At 39.7% G+C, this 21,449-nt stretch overlaps 1 protein-coding gene, 1 long non-coding RNA gene and 1 pseudogene across 2 annotated transcripts; all 3 read right to left on the bottom strand.

The window, feature by feature from the left end:
* Positions 1-1,053: 1,053 nt before the first annotated feature.
* On the bottom strand, positions 1,054-5,937 carry LOC149750385 (protein TASOR 2 pseudogene; annotated as a pseudogene).
* Positions 5,938-8,152: 2,215 nt separating this feature from the next.
* LOC149750384 (uncharacterized) lies at positions 8,153-10,342 on the bottom strand. The gene is made up of 3 exons (XR_016391835.1): positions 10,035-10,342; positions 9,433-9,720; positions 8,153-9,118 (listed from the first exon to the last, which is right to left on the bottom strand). It is a non-coding gene; the product is annotated as an uncharacterized LOC149750384 (long non-coding RNA).
* Positions 10,343-10,574: 232 nt separating this feature from the next.
* Positions 10,575-18,943, bottom strand: LOC149750383 (protein TASOR 2-like). Its single transcript, XM_089908306.1, has 4 exons — positions 17,966-18,943; positions 14,751-14,823; positions 14,591-14,653; positions 10,575-11,342 (listed from the first exon to the last, which is right to left on the bottom strand). Exons 1-4 carry the CDS (start codon positions 18,053-18,055, stop codon positions 10,579-10,581), a joined length of 990 nt encoding a protein of 329 aa, XP_089764432.1. The 5' UTR covers positions 18,056-18,943; the 3' UTR covers positions 10,575-10,578.
* Between the last annotated feature and the right edge of the window lie 2,506 nt (positions 18,944-21,449).

The following is a 21,449-nucleotide window of genomic DNA, read 5'->3' as shown; positions in this document are numbered from 1 at the left end:
CTACATAATTATGGTTGGCTCCCAGATCATCTGAGGCCTACGATTTTTTTCCTCCTTTTGTTTCTTCAATCAGGATGGTAGATAAGCTCCACCTGCAGACAATCCAGACTTTGTAAACTAAGTTTCTGGCATTCTAATCCTTTACATAGCTAGAGAATCCACTTTCCTAAAAGAAACCAATGCCTTGTTATGAATGTGATTTTACGTACAAAAAATATTTCTTCAAAAATAACACCAGCATTTACAGTATTCAGCTTTACCTACCTCATTATTACAGGAATAGATGAAATTCTGGCTTTCTGGGGTCTCTGGATGACCTGCTGTTGCAAACATTTCTTTCTGTTCATTCTGCACCCAAAGCTCCAAGCCTCTCACAGGCGGTGGTTTCATGAAAGGAAGCAGGGGGTCAGTGATTGGGAAGGACACTTTGGCAGTAGGACCTCTGGGAGCCTCATTAGTCTCCAACAGAGGGTCTACGGAGCACCTTTCCACACCGGAGGACTCTTCAATTTCACTGAATTCAAACGATTCTAACGTGCTATTTATGCACACGTATTTTGCTGGGTTGCTGTGTTCTACTACTTTTCGGGATGATTGTATGACTTTGTTTTGATTGCTATAAAACAGAGCTACCCACATATGAAGTAAAAGCTTCACTTCTTCCATGGTATCTGGTAAATCAGTATTCCAAGGCCTGAGATTTTAAAGAAAGAAGAAACCAAAATCATTGAAAATGACTGTTTTAGTTGATTATCTTATAAGTAAGTGCCTTAATTATTAACCTTAGTTTTTGTGTTCATTTTTATTTTAAAAATTACATGAACATGAAACAATGAGTAAAATAAAAATGAAGTTGATATAACAAATAATTACAGTGAATCTGCTTGGTATTATTCCCAAGTTACTGGATTTTACACACTTCCTTCTCCCTGCCCAGAGTTTAGCGCAAGTATCCCTTCTCGCTACATTTATCTCAACAGAAAAGTTCATCCATTTTCATCCAGGGTCACTCCCACTCACCCGTGTAGTGCTCTGACTACAGTCTTCTCCAGGGGGTTGTTGGTATACTTACTTGCCGTCTAAGCTGAACACGTAATCTGCTTCCCATGTGAAAGTGACCTTAAAGGAGCCGTCACAGCTGAATACGGTACGAGAGCGGCAGAAGTCCTGCAGGCTGGAGGGCAGCACCCCGCTCCTGCGCCTGAGCGCTGGGGCCTCGGAAAGCTGCTGCAGTGGGGAGGTGACCTGCTGATGCCGAAATGGCATCACTTTCCCCACTGGGGTTCCCGCTTCAGGGCCTTTTGTGCCATTCTTGGCAAACGCAGGGCCTGGGGCCCCTCTCTGCTGTAGATGCTTCTTTGAATGTTCTGCAAGGAGCAGGGCATAGGAACGCTCCACAGCAACGACAGAGCTTTGGCTTGCGTCGGAACTTTCTAGGGTTTCCTCGGGCAGTGCTGACTGGGCTTCTGCAGGGGCCTGAATGCCAGCAACCAAGCTTTCTTCCTCCTGGCTGACCGTGGGGTCTGATGTCAGATTACTCTTATCAGAGGAGGGCTTGGATGACGGTCCACCTTTTTGACTTTTAACTCTTCTATGATATTCATGGTCTGATGTACCACGCAAAGAATGTTCTTTAGAAAGCAAAACATCGTTCTGTGGCAATTCAGAGGAGCAGGGCAAGTTTCTGGGCTCAGAGGATGGTGTGGTAGAGGTAGCAGCGCTTAATGCAAGATCAGCCAACATATTTAGGGCCTGGGAGTCACAGTTGACAATGGAGTTTTCAGGTGGGTCTTCTGGAGCCACTGTGATATTTTCTGGTTGAGCTGTACTTATGCTAATAACATCTTCTTGACCATCTGAAATTTCTGATTGAAGCTGTGAAGAAGTTTCTCCTTTGGCTTCAGCATAAAAGAAAAAAAGACACATAACACTTGATTTCCATAGAATTAATTCTTTGTCATATTCCTATGGTTCAGTGAAAATCAACAGTTAAGTCAACATATTCAAGAAAAACCTCTTGATATGTTGCATAAATTGTATGTTAAATTTTTATTACCAGAGTGAGGTCTTGTCCAACTTCCTGATGTATTATAATGTATTTACCAAGGAACAAGTCTTAAGGAATGTGCATATTAATTTAAAAAGAAATCACCCTTCAAAACTGCATGTACTCAGGCTTCCCTGGTGGCGCAGTGGTTAAGAGTCTGCCTGCCGATGCAGGACATACGGGTTCGTGCCCCGGTCCAGGAAGATCCCACATGCCACGGAGCGGCTGGGCCCGTGAGCCGTGGCCGCTGAGCCTGCGCGTCCGGAGCCTGTGCTCCGCAACGGAAGAGGCCACAACAGTGAGAGGCCCGCGTACCGCAAAAAAAAAAAAAAAAAAAAAAAAAAAAACCTGCATGTACTGACCTACACACAAGGCATACTGCTCAGCTAAAGAAATATACAAAGAGAAAAAAACAAAAACAAGAAAACAAGACTCCTGCCCTCAGAGAGCTTACAATCTAGTGAGAATCTAAGAATTTCTAAGTTTAAAGTGTATATCATAGAAGGTTAATGTACTTTCTTAGAAATCATTTCCCTTGGCAAGTTATTAGAGAAACCACCTAAGTTCAAAATAGAGATGATTTTTAACCGTACTGATGTTTAATTATAATACGTTACGATACAAATAAAAAATGAGAAAAGTAAGAATATTCAGAATCGCCAATTAATTTCAAGTTTTAAAACTTCAGTTTCTGCATTAAAAACATTTCCTCTCTATTCTATCTGCAAAAAAGCAAATCTCCTCATCTACTGATAATTCTCCTTACAGCAGGTACTCAAATCTACCCACTGGCATTCGGTCAGAAAACTAACATTCTCAGGTGGTTTACTTGCCTTCTCAGGACTTTGATTCAGCCTTTTAAAATGTGATTATCATGAAGGACAAAGTTCTCAACAATACTGGGCAGTGAGTCCCTGTAGCAGGTGGCTGGATGGACAGAAAAGCCAACTGTGCTCCTCTTTATAATTAGCAGTAGCAGGTCTGAAATAAATTACTAACCTGTCTGCAAAGCCCAATGACAGTACATTTACAGAGAAAACTCTGGCCTATGAGATCATCAAACAGAATGACAAGAGTGTGTGTATGGTGAGGAGGGTAAAATTAATCAACCACTGCCCAGTTTTTATTTAAAATATCAAAGCCCAACGGGGTGAGGTACGAGAAAGTGGCCCAAAGAGGGCTGTCTCGTGAACCCTCCGGGTGTACTGGAAACACATTCATTTTAGGATCTGATGTGTTTACTGACACTAAGTTCATTCTATCCTTAAATACTATGGTTCTTACACTGAGTATCACTATGAGGAAGGTCGAATCTAGAGAACACTGTATTGAGTCAAGAAAAAGGGTTCATTTTCATATGTGTCATTTCAGGTAAATCATTTAATAACTGACTTGCTAGAGGTTTTCAATTAATTAAAAATACAATACTGATCATCTATCTCTTTTAAGAAATATAGATAAAATGATGCCAAATAAATTATAAAAAATTAAAGAGTTCAGTAAATAAAAACTATATTGAAAACTTTAAAAAGGACAGAAAACCATTAGTTTCAGTAACAAAATGATTGAGCCTTCTTAAACTCTGATATTTCAAGTAAAGGAAATGAAGTGGATTAGCATGGGTGATTAAGAAATAAAAGAAAAAATTAACACATTATTTAAAAGGTGGTAATCTTAAAATTTTAACTTGGAATGTGGCTGCACAATATATACAGACACTTGCAATACAAATCGCCCTATTTCTGAATACCCATTCTGGAAACTTTTCATTTTCTGGGCTCACTTTTCTGCCAATGCCCAGTTGCACACCTCCTCCCACTAATCGATTAGCCTACAAGTATATAGAAGCCAATTCAGCACAAGGAATTCTAATGACAAGGCTGGGAATACAATGCATTATGTATGTATCTATACTCATCCTGTTTACAAACTAATTGGAAAGACAGGACCAAGACACACCAGATGATTGGAAAATAGTATGAATTAACTCTTTAACGTTCTCAAAAACCCAAAAAAGAAATGGAAAAAAAAGGAGAAATGAGTGCAGATCAGAGCATCAGGAAATGACTCCGGGTGGACTTAGCTGAGCAGAGGGGACTGCACAGGAGTGACAACAGGCGTGGTTCGTGTGGGTGGCACCATGTGCCTGGCAGGGAAGGCACGCATTGGGAAACGGCAGGAGAGAAATGTGCACCCGTGGGTAAGACCACCTCGTAACTGCCTGGGGAGACAAGCAGAGAGGCTGTGTTGGGTATGACTCTCTACAGGCTGTACGGTGATATGACTGAGGAGCTTTCAGAAAAATCTTCAGCCATAAACAACATTAGCGAAACTGAGGAAAGGGACTTCCCTGTGGTCCAGTGGTCAAGACTCTGCGCTTCCAATGCAGGCAGTGTGGGTTCGATCCCTGGTCAGGGAACCGAGATCCCACATGCTGCAAGGTGTGGCCGAAAAAATTTTTTTAAACAATGAGGAAAGAAAAAACCAAGCTCATCCATAATACCATCACCCCAACAAAACAAGAGTTTCTTTCCCTGAATTCCACTAAATTTGAGGCTTTTAAAAAACCTAAAGGTAGATGAGAGAAAGTAGAATCATGAGATTAGACAGAAAACTGATGGAAATACAGAGATATGAGGAAATGAAGGTTTTTCTAAACAAAAAACACCACCACACATACAACACAGTAGGACTCAATACCGAAGATACTGTAAAATGTATAGATTTTGCAGCTTGGTGGAGCTGCACTCTACTCAGAGAGACGGGTGTGAAGAGGGACATGGAGCTGGGAGAAAAGTGAGGTCCGCGGTGATGAGGGAACGTGCCAGCAACGAGGAGGTTCCAGCAGGTGGAACACGGAACCAGCAGTCAGCTGCTGGCTCACAGAAGGAGACTTGGTTATTCACTTCCGCACAAGTAGAAGTAGAAAAGTAAAACTGCTTTTAAAATTAATTTAATGCCTTTTGAAACCAAATACAGGGGCTTCCCTGGTGGCGCAGTGGCTGAGAGTCCGCCTGCCGATGCAGGGGACACGGGTTCGTGCCCCGGTCCGGGAAGATCCCACATGCCGCGGAGCGGCTGGGCCCGTGAGCCACGGCTGCTGAGCCTGCGCGTCTGGAGCCTGTGCTCCGCAACGGGAGAGGCCACAGCAGTGAGAGGCCCACGTACCGAAAAAAAACAAGAAAAAATACAAGTGAAATACAGGATTCGAGATTACTGACTGCTTTGAACCATGTCTTTACAGTTCCCTCTGGACAAACTTATAATATCTTCTATAACTGATTATGGTCCAGAAAAATACTGCCAGATGCTACCTGCTTGTGAATTTAGTCATTAAAAAAGGCCATTTATACTTTAACTCTGCTAAACAGTTCATGTTCAGGCTTTCTGCAGAATGAAAAGTAGGGTCTATTTAGTGAAGGTATGAATCTTGGCACTTTCTTATTTATTCACAATGGGAAACCAAGTTACTTGTCCTGTCAGTGTCTGAACTAAAGAAGACCACAAGAACGTGACAGATTTCAACTGATCTTATACTGTTTCAATATACTACTTTATAATCTCGATTAGTCTGTATTACGGTGCTGAAATTTACAGGAAGAGGACTTCTTACCAGGTTGTGGCTGCTTTCTGATTCTGGGATTCTGATTGCCTTTTACTATATTTTCCCTCTGTTTTTGTGGAGAATTCTTCACAGGTGGCTCAGCCCTTGGAACAGTTTTGACTGGAGATGTCTCTCGTTTCCTTGCCCTTTTAGCATTCGTTGACCCTGGAACATCTTTAGAAATAGGAGCTTCTTGGTTTTTCCAATCCAATTTGGTTGTCTGTACAAACTGTGCAGTCAGCACTTCAGCACCTTATGCAGAAAAGACACCGTTTTCTAAGGGGTAGGGGGCGCACATATTTATCAGCATAGCTTTCCTTTGATTTGTTTTGGGGGGAAACTTTAATAATGGGGAATAAAATATAAAATTTGGGGTATTTCATTAAAAGATTTTTGAACTTGCTAAGTGTTGGTCTATATCCCTAATTAGGATTAGGAGAAAAATATCAGAGTAATAACTTTATAGAAACAAGGCATGACTTAATTTTTAAAAAAGATTCCATAATCTTTGCTGACTGATGTGGCAGGTAAGGCTGAACATGCTAGTTCACAGCACAGGGTGACGGATAATTCAATTTACACAAAAGCGACACAGCTCCCATAAAGCCATATGGTTAAAACCATGATCACACTGTAGAGAAGAGACTGTAGGTTCACAAAGAGCCATCTTACATATTTTCCTTCACTACACCTAAATATCAAAGCTTTAACACTGCCTGAAAAATCATCTCTTAAGAGAAGACAGAGGAAGGTACATTGAAGAAAGTCCTCTTCTGATTTAACTTCCTATAAATCTATTATAATTGCTCATTTCTCTAACAAAATGCTCAGCTTTACTTCTCGCAGGGAAGGAAGGAAAGAACTAAAGGTGGGGGCACATGAGGAGAAAAAACTATTAACAACCTGCTTGTATCACACGCAGAAAGTGTTTCAATCCTTTAAGAGTTAAAAAAATATGTTAATAAATGTTCCCTGTGAAAACGTTTTCCCCATTGACTATATAAAATAATCACACGTGTGAATGTTTGCAAATATTTTAAAATCACGTTATATGGAAAATACTATTTCTAATTGATTGAGAACAGAAAACATATTAAACAGTTTCAGAATGTGATGGTTATTAGTGAAATGTAGAAAAGAGACCAGTTTCATTTTATTCTTTTGAAGGTTAGAAAAATAAACGGTTTTTTAAAAAAGCTTTTAGACTCTCTTAATGTTGTACATTTCCCTGGGTCTAATTATTTTCTTCCCTACTAAACTATCAAAGGCAATAAAGCAGCAGTTTTGTTTTTAGAGTAAGACTTCTGATTTTATACTGGTTACAATTTCTAAAATTTTTAGCATAAAAAAAGGCAAAATATAAGTCAAGCAGGAAAACTGTTAAGACTAAATTAAGAAGAGAAAGAAAATAAGATGAGATGATCAAGACTAGGGGAAGCGTAACATCTGCACGGGCGGGAGGGGAACATCTCTCACAACCTAGGTCCTGCGAGGAAAAGGAGAAACACGAAACAGGTGACCCTGCACGGACTGCCCTGCTTATTTGCATCACTCAATGACATGTTTCTCAAGCTGCATGCAATAACCCATGGGTGTATTATAAAATAAACTTAATGGGCTGCAACCAGAATTCTTTGTTAAATGAAACAGAAGATATCAGATTGTATTACACATAGTTAGGGTAAATGCTTCCTGAAATTTCTGTTTCAGTAATGTATGAATTTGTGTGTACTGGACTACAATATACAATGTATTTCTTTTCTATTTTTTTTTGAGCTTTTGTGGTATTATATTTAGTCATCTTGGCTGGTTTAATCACATCGTTGTTGTTGTTCATTTTTTGGCCACACTCTGTGGCATGTTGTGTCTTAGTTCCCTGACCAGGGATCAAACCCGTGCCCTGTGCACTGCAAGTGTGGAGTTGTAACCACTGTACTGCCAGGGACATCCCTAAAACATATTTCTTATAGTGGATGAAATTAGCACACTTGAGAAACAGTGACAACATATATGTTGAATTATAGGTAACTTATTTAATACCTTTAAAATGGTTCATATAGAGAGAACCCCAATATGGTTGGCCTGGAATTTGTGAGGAAATGTAGAGTGTGAGTTGCTGCTTCATACTGCCGTTCTTTCTACCACCCTCCTAAACACACACACACACACAATTTCTCAAACTATAATTGGCCAGAAATAACTACTTGTTAAACCACAGGGTAAAATCTTAATTATCTAGGATCCTGGGGATCCACACACCTCCAGTGTTTCTTCTTTAGGCATCAGAATTTTAAAATTCAAAATACTATAGATAGGGTTGGCAAATTTTTTCTGTGAAGGGCCAGACCTCAGTCACAGCCGCCCACCTGTGCCAGCACAGTGAAGTACAGAGACAACAGGTAATGCCTGAGGGACCCTTTGGCCCAAGTCTGCTCACCTCTTCGCTAAGGGGTCATAGAGCATAAGTTCCCTAGTTTTAAACAAAATACACCACACATAATCTGAGATGACTCTAAGCCAAAATTGTGTTATTTGTCGTGCTCTGTTCACTGAAGTGCATTTGACTAACATTAAATGGCTCTGGACGCTGATTCTCCCTCAGTTTTCAGGGGGCAACAAAACCACTTGAGGAACTGTTTCAATATATATGTCTCGAGGCCACTGGACCTTGTTTCAGTAGGTCTGTAGTAGGATCCAGACGACCACTTTTAAAACACACAAAGGACTAGAAATTCTGCCCCAGGATGCTCTAGTTCTGGGAGAGTCCAGGCACTTTCCCCCCTCTTTAAACATGTTCAGGCTATCACTTATCAGTTTTTGCCATCTGTTCTTAGTGTGCCTGATTTTAGCAGATCCTCTTCTTCCACTCGAATTTGTCCGAGGACAGTTCAGAAACTGAATGACCTTATTTCTTAGACAGGTAAGTAAATAACTGAGTGATGATTTGAGCAGTTTTACAAGTGAAATACAAGCTTTTGGTGGGTGGGCTTTTGTCCTATTTCTTGATTTTCATGTCATCTAGATTAGCGCTTCTCCAACTTTAGCATGCACACAGATCACCTGGAGAGAGCTAACGGACACTGTCAAGCTACAGTCCAGGATGGTCACACAGGAACAGGGTTAACACACAACAGTTATTACTAATTGCTCATCTGAAAATCCTTACAGACCATGCTTACCGTTTTCTCTTTTCTGACGGAACTTGAGAGATGTGCGAGAGTCTGGACGCTTCTTTGCTCCACCAGGAGTTCTTCTGGGAAAGGGACGGCACAACTTCACCCTTTTACTCTGTACCACGGGCAGCGTGCCTGCTTTTCTCTTACGCTGAACTCTCAGATTTGATGCGGGACTTAATGGGACCAGAGTTCCCTGCCTTGTTTTAAACATCTCTTCAGAATTCTTTTGTGTTTCTGTTTCTTTTCTTACTTCTGCCGCTGAGTTGTGAAATTCAGCACCTGGAGTCATAACTAAAGAAAATCCAGCATCACAAATTCCATCTGAAATACCTTATTTCTTGGACAGGTAAGTAAATAACTGAGTGATGATTTGAGCAGTTTTACAGGTGAAATACAAGCTTTTGGTGGGTGGGCTTTTGTCCTATTTCTTGATTTTCATGTTATCTAGATTAGCGCTTCTCCAACTTTAGCATGCACACAGATCACCTGGAGAGAGCTAACGGACACTGTCAAGCTACAGTCCAGGATGGTCACACAGGAACAGGGTTAACACACAACAGTTATTACTAATTGCTCATCTGAAAATCCATACAGACCATGCTTACCGTTTTCTCTTTTCTGACGGAACTTGAGAGTTGTGCGAGAGTCTGGACGCTTCTTTGCTCCACCAGGAGTTCTTCTGGGAAAGGGACGGCACAGCTTCATCCTTTTACTCTGTACCACGGGCAGCGTGCCTGCTTTTCTCTTACGCTGAACTCTCAGATTTGATGCGGGACTTAATGGGACCAGAGTTCCCTGCCTTGTTTTAAACATCTCTTCAGAATTCTTTTGTGTTTCTGTTTCTTTTCTTACTTCTGCCGCTGAGTTGTGAAATTCAGCACCTGGAGTCATAACTAAAGAAAATCCAGCATCACAAATTCCATCTGAAATACCTTATTTCTTGGACAGGTAAGTAAATAACTGAGTGATGATCTGAGCAGTTTTACAAGTGAAATACAAGCTTTTGGTGGGTGGGCTTTTGTCCTATTTCTTGATTTTCATGTTATCTAGATTAGCGCTTCTCCAACTTTAGCATGCACACAGATCACCTGGAGAGAGCTAACGGACACTGTCAAGCTACAGTCCAGGATGGTCACACAGGAACAGGGTTGACACACAACAGTTATTACTAATTGCTCATCTGAAAATCCATACAGACCATGCTTACCGTTTTCTCTTTTCTGACGGAACTTGAGAGTTGTGCGAGAGTCTGGACGCTTCTTTGCTCCACCACGAGTTCTTCTGGGAAAGGGACGGCACAACTTCACCCTTTTACTCTGTACCACGGGCAGCGTGCCTGCTTTTCTCTTACGCTGAACTCTCAGATTTGATGCCGGACTTAATGGGACCAGAGCTCCCTGCCTTGCTTTAAACATCTCTTCAGAATTCTTTTGTGTTTCTGTTTCTTTTCTTACTTCTGCCGCTGAGTCGTGAAATTCAGCACCTGGAGTCATAACTAAAGAAAATCCAGCATCAATAAATTCCATCTGAAATACCGTACTTCTTAGACAGGTAAGTAAATAACTGAGTGATGATTTGAGCAGTTTTACAAGTGAAATACAAGCTTTTGGTGGGTGGGCTTTTGTCCTATTTCTTGATTTTCATGTTATCTAGATTAGCGCTTCTCCAACTTTAGCATGCACACAGATCACCTGGAGAGAGCTAACGGACACTGTCAAGCTACAGTCCAGGATGGTCACACAGGAACAGGGTTAACACACAACAGTTATTACTAATTGCTCAGCTGAAAATCCATACAGACCATGCTTACCGTTTTCTCTTTTCTGACGGAACTTGAGAGTTGTGCGAGAGTCTGGACGCTTCTTTGCTCCACCACGAGTTCTTCTGGGAAAGGGATGGCACAACTTCACCCTTTTACTCTGTACCACGGGCAGCGTGCCTGCTTTTCTCTTACGCTGAACTCTCAGATTTGATGCGGGACTTAATGGGACCAGAGCTCCCTGCCTTGCTTTAAACATCTCTTCAGAATTCTTTTGTGTTTCTGTTTCTTTTCTTACTTCTGCCGCTGAGTCATGAAATTCAGCATTTGGAGTCATAACTAAAGAAAATCCAGCGTCACAAATTCCATCTGAAATACATGGAGGCTGAGGACAGTCTGCCAATAAGTCTAGTGCAGTAGATACTTCCAAAATGTACCCATTAGGATTTGAAGAATAAGATCTCAACTGAGTTAAAGACTGTAAAGGGCACTTTTCAGCTGGAGGAGTCAAGTCAAAACCACTGGACACTTTGCCAAAGAATGCAGTCTCTTTAATTCCATCCTGAGAAGCAGCAGTCAATGAAGGACTTTTGTCCACCTTGTACAGTTCTTGGAGATTATGCTTTACTAATGTGTTTGGACAGATTCCTTTTTCAGAAAATGATTTCTTTGCTTCCAGCAGGGCACAATTAAGGGCAGGTAAAATAGGTACCACCTTCAATGAGATGTCATCTTCAACTTTCAAGTCTTTCAGCCCTAAAATATATACACATGTATTAAAAACCCAAAGTTCTTGTTTTTTCAAAAACATGCAGGAAAAAACGCTTTAGATTACAAAATTACAGGATGGTTAAATATGATACAGTGTTTCAAATGGTAATCTAAATAGCAATTAATAGAAGACTTATGGATGCACTTAATGAACATATATTATCTCCATATATATGAAAACACGCACACACAGAACCAAAAAAGAGTCACTCAGATGGGATCATCAGGTGAGAATGAAGAAGGCAGGCCTGCCTGCAGCTCCATCTCATCTGACCAGGAGCCCAGCGTGGGCTCAATGCACCGGCATTTAGAGTTGGCAGAATTACTTTTCTATTCTCATTTTCTGCTTTTAAAATGTATCTAATCTGTACCTTATATGACCTACTTCAAATTCTCTTAAGAAGGTAGTCACAGGTGCAAACTTTCAGTTATAGGATAAATAAGTACTAAAGATGTAATGTACAACATAATAAAAAATAATTAACACTGCTGACGTTACATATGAAAGTTAAGAAAGTAAATACTGGGACTTCCCTGGTGGCGCAGTGGTTGAGAATCCACCTGCCTTTGCAGGGTACACGGGTTCGAGCTCTGGTCTGGGAAGATCCCACATGCCATGGAGCAACAAAGCCCGTGCACCACAACTACTGAGCCTGCGCTCTAGAGACTGCGAGCCACAACTACTGAGCTTGCATGCCACAACTACCGAAGCCCGCGTGCCTAGAGCCAGTGCTCTGCAACAATAGAAGCTACCACAATGAGAAGCACGTGCACTGCAATGAAGAGTAGCCCCCGCTAGCCGCAACTAGAGAAAGCCTGCAGCAACGAGGACCCAACGCAGCCAAAGAAGGAAAAAGAAGGGAAATACTAATAGTTCTCATCACAAGGGAAAAAATGTTTTTTCTATTTTCTTTAATTTTGTATCTATATGATATGATGGATGTTCACTAGAATTACTGTGGTAGTTGTTTCATAATGTATGTAAGTCAAATCTTTATGCTGGTAAACCCTAAACTTATATAGTGCTGTATGTCAATTATATAATATCTCAATAAAACTGGAAGAAACTAGAGTTACAACACAAACCAGTTGAACTAAAAGAAAGTAAACCCTAAGTAACCCCCAACTCTCATGGTAACTACTGCTATATATTTCATCACCTTCTCTAGCAAATGCAATTTTTTAATATTATGTAACTAGACTGACTAGTCTGTATTTTACTTCCTCTCCCTGGTTCACTCTCTGACTGAAATGCTAATTTTTCAGCAACTCAATAACCTAAAGGAAAAGAGTACAGGAAAAAAGAGAAAAGGTCAGGTCACTGAGAAATAGGTAATAAAATCCTAGAAAATGTAATTTATCAGTAATAAAAAACCCACAGATAATAAAGACCTTTGGTGCCTACTAAACTGAAGTATACCATTCTTTTTAACGAAAAAGTAACTGCAAAATTAAGAAACACCTAGCTGAATACATTTATACTTGAGCAGGTATCAGGAAAAGAATGGCAAATAAAAATAAATGGGAAAATGTGGCTAGCCATTAAAATAAAAATTCCTTTCTCTGCAGTTCATTTAGATAGTAAAAGAAAAATAAAACATGACAAAGTTCTTATGTACTGCTAACAGTTCACGATAAAGCAGCAGTTTTCTAGACAACTTCATTATTTCAAGAATTTGGAAAGGCAGAAGTCAGAACGATTTGTAACAGGCTATTATGAAATCTAAGAAAAAGAACTTTTTAAGTCTGCTAAGCGAAGAGTCACTCAATTTAAAACAAATAACCACAGCACTGAACATTTCTGAGTGACCAGAAATAGAAAAGTGTCTTAACGAACTAGAGGAGGCTGTGAGCATTGAACACAACAATCCAATGTTTACTCAAAAAGAAATCCTGTGCTGTTCAACCCCAAATGGTACAGGAACTAATGTTTCTTATTCAGGTGGTAGTGTACACCTAAAAATAAGAATAAAGGCAGAGCTCCTGCATACGGAGGGAGGCAGTGTGGGAACAGAGCTGGAAGCCAGCTCAGACTCAGCTGTTTGACCCTGGGCAAGTTTAAGTTTCAGTTTCCTCATCTTTGAAATGGTCACAATAAAAGTACCTATTAAGGGCTGTGAAATCAATTGTGCCTAGCAGAATATCAATGTAGTAAATGCTTGAAAAATGCAAGCAGCTATCGCCATTATGTTATTATAACTGGTAATATTTTGCTTATTCCAAACAGGTAATGCCAGCAGTTCTCTGCTTTGAGTAGCTGAATACAATTTAAAAACATCAATTAAAAAAATTTTTTGGATTGGTTGTAGCTTTATAAATACTATATACAAATCATGTTTAAACATACACAGTGTGATTATAAAACAATGAGGAAAATTTCCTCATGTGACAAAAAGAAATGACTCATTTACTTTAATTTATTTATTTGCTCAGCAAGCATTTATCATTTTTTAGGTGCCTGACATTGCTAAGCAGTAGGGATGCAGTAGAATACAAGAAAGGCAGGCATTAAATAATTATAAAAATAAATATTTAAATTATATTGGTGAAAAGCCTAGGGGTCCTCATTGAAGGAAGAAGAGTGGTGATGGGAATAAATAAAGTGATATTTAAACTGACACCTGACAGCTATGGGTAAGTGGCTAGACCAGCACTTCTCCTCCAATTTTATTCATTATCTACCCCCACCAAAGACAGCCTTTCTAGACTTTGTTTCCTAACTGCCCTCTGAAATTCTAATACCACAGATATACTGTATATCTATTTACAGACTGCAGGAGCAATATTTTTTGCCCCAGCAGGCAATTCCTGGTTCTGGCTTGGGGGGCGATCAACATCATCTGATCGGGGGAAGGAGACAAGTAGTCCAGACAGAGGGAAGTGCTTCTGTGAGGACCTTAAGTCCTACTGACGGGGAGACTATGATAAAACCAACTCCCAGCTCTTGTTGTTCCATAACAAATGAATCCAGTTTTGGACATGCTGAATGTGAGGACCATCTGAGACATTTAAGTAGAAAGAAATGTCCATAGGCAGGTGGATATCTGAGCATGGAGCAGACAGGAAAGGATAAGCCTACAAAGAAAGGAGATGAAGGATTAACCAGGGAGAGTAAAGGAAGAAAGTTATTTAAGAGAAGAAAAGAGTTACCAGGGTCATATGCTGCTGAGAGTTTAAGATGAGGACTGAAAAATGGCCCACAGGTGCAGTGAACTGCCAGTCCTGGTCCTTACCTGCTGACGGGGATGAATGGAATAAATGCAACCCGTGAAGACCCATCTGCTCCTCTCCAAAACCTACACAGAATGAGAATCAGAAGAAACGTGAGGTTGCTGATCTTATACAATAAAAGTAAACATACTGAAAAACATTTATTCAAAAAGTTGTTCTTACTTGTTTCTGACATTAAGGCTGACGACGTAAGTAAAATGAAAAATTCTCGATCTTCTAAGCATTTGACGATTGCCTTAAACATAAAATAGCAAGAAAGAAGATTCAATTCCTCTCTCCTTCTCCCTCTACCACATTCTTCAGTGATTTTTAAGCTCATGAAAAGTTAAAGAAAAAAATTCTTGAAATGTCAGTATTTATGGGAATCAGGACAATTTTGTCCCCAGTATCAGAAACTGCAAGCTCCTTAGCATTCAAGTAATCTTGGCCTTGTTATGGCTACATATAATAAATAACTAGAACATCATGGGTTAGTTTTAGGATAGTGTTCAATTACATAACAAATCAATCAGAAACAACGTCTTTCATTTTTTTTCATTGACATGTTGGACATTTCATACTGCTAAGTAGCCGCTCTGTTCCCATTTAGCCACTACAAATTCAAGGTCAATCAGACCTATGATTAACATGTTAAGCTCATTTTAATACAAAACATATCACAGAATCCTGGGACTAGAAAAACTGGAAGATACCATCCATTAGAAGAATCCTTTCTACAGCTTCCTAAGAGATGAGTAATAAAAGGAAATAACATCATTAGGTCCCCTGGTTATAAGAAATGCAGATGAAAATAAATACTTCTATTTTCCCTCTACCACAGTCTTCAGTGGCATCTTCTGTCATTCTAAATCACAGAGATAACAGCTCTTCTTCCCCATTAGTCACCATTTCAAAAGCCTATATACCCTTAACAAAGATAAAATTCAATGTCATACAATAATTTCTCAGTTAAAAAAACAGAATAAAAGATACCACTTTATAAAGTGATAAAACATACTTCAAAAATTGACAGGTCATAAGCCTACAAATATGATAAATCAATAAATTATTCAACAACTCAAGTATGAAAAAAAGACTTCTTTTCTAATTATTTATTGGAACTAATTATGAGACTGAAACTTCACCCACAGGAACAATCACTATTGTGAGTCTCCAAACATTTCTATCACAGCCCCTATGCATTGGTTGGTTTACATTTTTGTCTCCTATAGTCTTGTAAGTTCCTTGATGGCAGGGACAATTTGTCTTTTTGCTTCTGGCACACAGTAAGCACTCAAGAAAGAATTACTGAATAAATGTATCAACAGTTATATATACCCATATCTTTGGTATGTATCAGCAAACAGATGTAATTCTTGCTTTATCTTTTTATCGGTGTAAAGAGTAAAAGTGACAATAATTAGCTACATTATTCTGAATTTTAGTTTTGTAATATAGATGAAAGTAAAATCCTATATCTGCTTAAAACTGTACATTCCTTTATTCCAAAATATGTGCACGTAAAACAAATATGTAGTGTATCTTATTAGTCTCTCAAATTATGCGCTGAAAGGGCTATATAAAATTCCTATTTTAACCTTTGTGGGGAAAAAAATCATAGAATCTTTGAAATATCTACTTCTAGCCTTTTCCATTCACACACAGAAAAATCCAGCCATACATGTCTTTACCACCTTTTAAAGAAGAGACCTTCCTCAGTACTGTTCTTGAAGTCCAGTGTTGTAGGTACAAGGGACATTTACTGCTCGTCCACTATACACCAGGCACCAAGGTGTCAAAGATGCTTAAGACATGATACCTACCCTCAAGGAGCTCGATGTCTAGGTAGGGAGACCGATATGTAAAGATTATTCATTATAAAATGAGGCAGGAAAAGCAGCCTGGAGCACTGAGAGCGAAGGACCTTATGTGATAAGTAATTTCTGTTAAGTAATTAACACACAAACTGTGAAGTAAAGCTGGGCACCGAGTCTCCTGAGTTCAATACCAGAAGCACTCACAAGTAGACCCTTCACTAATGCATTTTCTCAAAGTATCTTTGACCTTCCTTCCTTTGAATTTCCAAATATAAAATGAACTACACTACTTCGAAAACACATAGCCTGTAGTCCCCGTCGATACTCGGTGGTCACCTGCTCAGCATCCTGTGTCAGCCACTGCACCTCCTTACTGCAGAATGGGGGCCCTGACCTCGCACCCAGCTCTGGAAGGTGGGCTCTGAGTGGCCTGAACTAATCAGTGCGGGCCATTCCCTTTCTAGTTGCTGCTGAGAGACATGCAGATGATGGAACTGGTCTAAGGACAGAAGCCATGGTTTGGAGGACGGGTTCTCTCTGCATGCAAAAAGGAAGCACGCAGCCCTGACTGGCAGCCTAGGACAGAACTATTGCACAGAGGAGGGAGAAGCTGAAAGAAAAAGAGTCCTGAGCAAACAGCACTTGAACTTGCTTTACCATCTAAAACTCAAAAGTAAGCCTATCAAAACTCTTTATTGTTTAAGCCAGTCTGAATTTCTGTTACGTGCAACTCAAGCATCTTACCTGACACTTCCCCCAAGGCAGCTCACCTATCTATTCTGTTAATTTACCGGTTTCATACTGTCTACTATGGGGATAAGTCCGTTGTGCCACTAAAGGGCTGAGCAGACTTGTTTGCTCACTTCCACCATGCACACTGTTTCCTTTGGGATGTTTGGGAATCACTCACTATAAGGTCAGCATCTACTCCTATCCTCAGACCGAGGAGCCCTGGTTAACACAGTGGAGAGGTCTTTGGATGTTACATATTTCTCAGTAGAATCGTGCTTTTCTACGCTATGAAAGCAATAGAAGCAGCAACTTTTTCTTCTTTATACACCTATGTGTTGACAAGGGTCACTTTTAAAGAAATATCCCACAAATCAATCTCCTTTGATTAATGCAGAAATACCAGGGATCTACTCAATTCTTCCATCATAAAACAAAAACAACAACAAAAAAGGATTTGAGAAAAACTGTCCTCCTATACTTAAAACCAGGAGTATGAACTGACTAGTGAGGCACAGAAAAAGTAAACTAAGATACAAAGGGGATGAACATGTTAGCCAATACATATCATGTCAATAAATATTAAATGATAAATATCCTCTTAAGGGAATTTCCTGGCGGTCCAGTGGTTAGGACTTGGCACTTTCATTGTTGTGGGCCCGGGTTGGACCCCTGGTCAGGGAACTAAGATCCTACAAGCTGTGTGGCGTGACCAAAAAAAAAAAAAAAAAAAAAAAATCCTTTTGAGCAAGCTAAAACAATTCAATCTAGGCAGAGCCAACTAATAAACAGATATCAATTTCTCAATTTAAGGAAAACATAATAATAATATTTTAAACTGATGATTCTTACCAATTGCTCCCTTTTAATGTACTCTGTTAGTTTATCTACTTTTTCCCCTTGTTTGTTGGACAGTTTCACCTCATACATATTGAAGCACATATCTTGGCAACAGACTGTGGAGAAAATCAGAAACACAGAACATTTCCTATTTTAAAATGCTATTGTGAAAAATTCCGTTTCTCCCTAGACCCACCGTGTGGCTGACATGGTTGGTCTTGGTGCTCCGGCCTGGTGTCAGGCCTGAGCCTCTGAGGTGGGAGAGCCGAGTTCAGGACACTGGACCACCAGAGACCACCCGGCTCCATGTAACATCAACCGGCAAGAGCTCTCCCAGAGATCTCTGTCTCAACGCTAAGATCCAGCTCCACCCAATGGCCAGCAAACTCCAGGGCTGGACGCCCCACGCCAAACAACCAGCAAGACAGGAACACAACCCCACCCATTAGCAGAGAGGCTACCTAAAATCATACTAAATTCAGAGACACCCCAAAACACACCACTGGACGCAGCCCTGCCCACCAGAAAGACAAGATCCAGCCCCACCCACCAGAACACAGGCATCAGTCCTCTCCGCCAGGAAGGCTACACAAGCCACTGAACCAACCTTACCCACTGGGGGCAGACACCAAAAACAAAGGGAACTACGAACCTGCAGCCTGCGAAAAGGAGATCCCAAACACAGTAAGTTAAGCACAATGGGAAAACAGAGAAATATGTAGCAGATGAAGGAGCAAGGTAACAAACCATCAGACCAAACGAAGAGGAAATAGGCAGTCTACCTGAAAAAGAATTCAGAGTAATGATAGGAAAGATGATCCAAAATCTTGGAAATAGGATGGAGAAAATACAAGAAACGTTTAACAAGGACCTAGAAGAACTAAAGAGCAAACAAACAATGACGAACAACACAATAAATGAAAATAAAAATTCTCAGGAAGGAAGCAATAGCAGAATAACTGAGGCAGAAGAATGGATAAGTGACCGGGAAGATAAAACAGTGGAAGTAACTACCACAGAGCAAAATAGAGAAAAAAGAATGAAAAGAACTGAGGACAGTCTCAGAGACCTCTGGGACAACATTAAAAGCACCAATGTTTGAATTATAAGGATCCCAGAAGAAGAAGAGAAAAAGAAAGGGTCTGAGAAAATATCTGAAGAGATTATAGTTGAAAACTTCCCTAACATGGGAAAAGAAACAGCCAGTCAGGTCCAGGAAGTGCAGAGAGTCCCATACAGGATAAATCCAAGGAGAAACATGCCAAGACACATATTATTCAAACTATCAAAAATTAAATACAAAGAAAAAAATCCTAAAAGCAGCAAGGGAAAAGCAACAAATAACACACAAGGGAATCCCCGTAAGGTTAACAGCTGATCATTCAGCAGAAACTCTGCAGGCCAGAAGGGAGTGGCAGGACATATTTAAAGTGATGAAAGGGAAAAACCTACAACCAAGATTACTCTACCAGCAAGGATCTCATTCAGGTTCGATGGAGAAATTAAAACCTTTACAGACAAGCAAAAGCTAAGAGAATTCAGCACCACCAAACCAGCTTTACAACAAATGCTAAAGGAACTTCTCTAGGCAGGGAACACAAGAGAAGGAAAACACCTACAAAAACAAACCCAAAACAATTAAGAAAATGGTACTAGGAACATACATAGCGATAATTACCTTAACTGTAAATGGATTAAATGCTCCAACAAAAAGACATAGCCTGGCTGAAGGGATACAAAAACAAGACCTGTGTACATGCTGTCTACAAGAGACCCACTTCAGACCCAGGGACACATACAGACTGAAAGTGAGGGGATGGAAAAAGATACTCCATGCAAATGGAAATTGAAAGAAAGCTGGAGCAGCAATTCTCATATCAGACAAAATAAACTTTAAAATAAAGACTATTACAAGAGACAAAGAAGGACACCACATAATGATCAAGGGATCAATCCAAGAAGATATAACAACTGTAAATATTATGCATCTGACATAGGAGCACCTCAATACACAAGACAAATGCTAACAGCCATAAAAGGGGAAATCCATAGTAACACAATAATAGTAGGGGACTTTAACACTCCACTTTCACCAACAGACAAATCATCTAAAATGAAAATAAATGAGGAAACACAAGCTTTAAATAACACCTTAAACAAGATGGACTTCACTGATATTTATAGGACATTCCATCCAACAACAACAGAATACACTTTCTTCTCAAGTGCTCATGGAACATTCCCCAGGATACATCATATCTTGGGTCACAAATCAAGCCTTGGGAAATTGAAGAAAATTGAAATCGTATCCAGTATCTTTTCTGACCACAACTTTATGAGACTAGATATCAATTACAGGGAAAAAAACTGTAAAAAATACAAACACATGGAGGCTAAACAACACGCTACTAAATAACCAAGAAATCACTGAAGAAATCAAAGAGGAAATAAAAAAATACCTAGAGACAAATGACAATGAAAACACGACCCAAAACCTATGGGATGCAGCAAAAGTTCTAAGAGGGAAGTTTACAGCACTACAATCCTACCTCAAGAGACAAGACAAATCTCAAATAAACAACCTAACCTTACACCTAAAGCAATTAGAGAAAGAAGAACAAAAAAACCCCCAAAGTTAGCAGACGGAAAGAAATCATAAAGGTCAGATCAGAAATAAATGAAAAAGAAATGAAGGAAACAATAGCAAAGATCAATCAAACTAAAAGCTGGTTCTTTGAGAAGATAAACAAAATTGATAAACCATTAGCCAGACTCATCAAGAAAAAAAGGGAGAAGACTCAAATCAACAGAATTAGAAATGAAAGAAGGAGAAGTAACAACTGACACTGCAGAAATACAAAGGATCATAAGAGACTACTGCAAGCAACTATATGCCAATAAAATGGACAACCTGGAAGAAATGGACAAGTTCTCAGAAAAGCACAACCTTCCGAGACTGAACCAGGAAGAAACAGAAAATATAAACAGACCAATCACAAGCAGTGAAATTGAAACTGTGATTAAAATTCTTCCAACAAACAAAAGGCCAGGACCGGATGGCTTCACAGGCAAATTCTATCAAACATTTAGAGAAGAGCTAACACCTATCCTTCTCAAACTCTTCCAAATTATAGCAGAGGGAGGAACACTGCCAACCTCATTCTACGAGGCCACCACCATCCTGATACCAAAACCAGACAAAGATGTCACAAAGAAAGAAAACCACAGGCCAATATCACTAATGAACATAGATGCAAAAATCCTCAACAAAATACTAGCAAACAGAATCCAAGAACACATTAAAAGGATCATACACCATGATCAAGTGGGGTTTATCCCAGGAATGCAAGGATTCTTCAATATACGCAAATCAATCAATGTGATACACCATATTAACAAATTGGAGGATAAAAACCATATGATGATCTCAATGGATGCAGAAAAAGCTTTTGAGAAAATTCAGCACCCATTTACGATATAAACTCTCCAGAAAGTA

Source organism: Delphinapterus leucas, chromosome 2, assembly GCF_059928025.1.
Source record: "Delphinapterus leucas isolate spDelLeu-1000000601 "Yukka" chromosome 2, BTC_Dleu_Yukka2, whole genome shotgun sequence".
NCBI lineage: Eukaryota > Metazoa > Chordata > Mammalia > Artiodactyla > Monodontidae > Delphinapterus > Delphinapterus leucas.
This window is presented reverse-complemented; position numbering and strand designations above follow the sequence as displayed.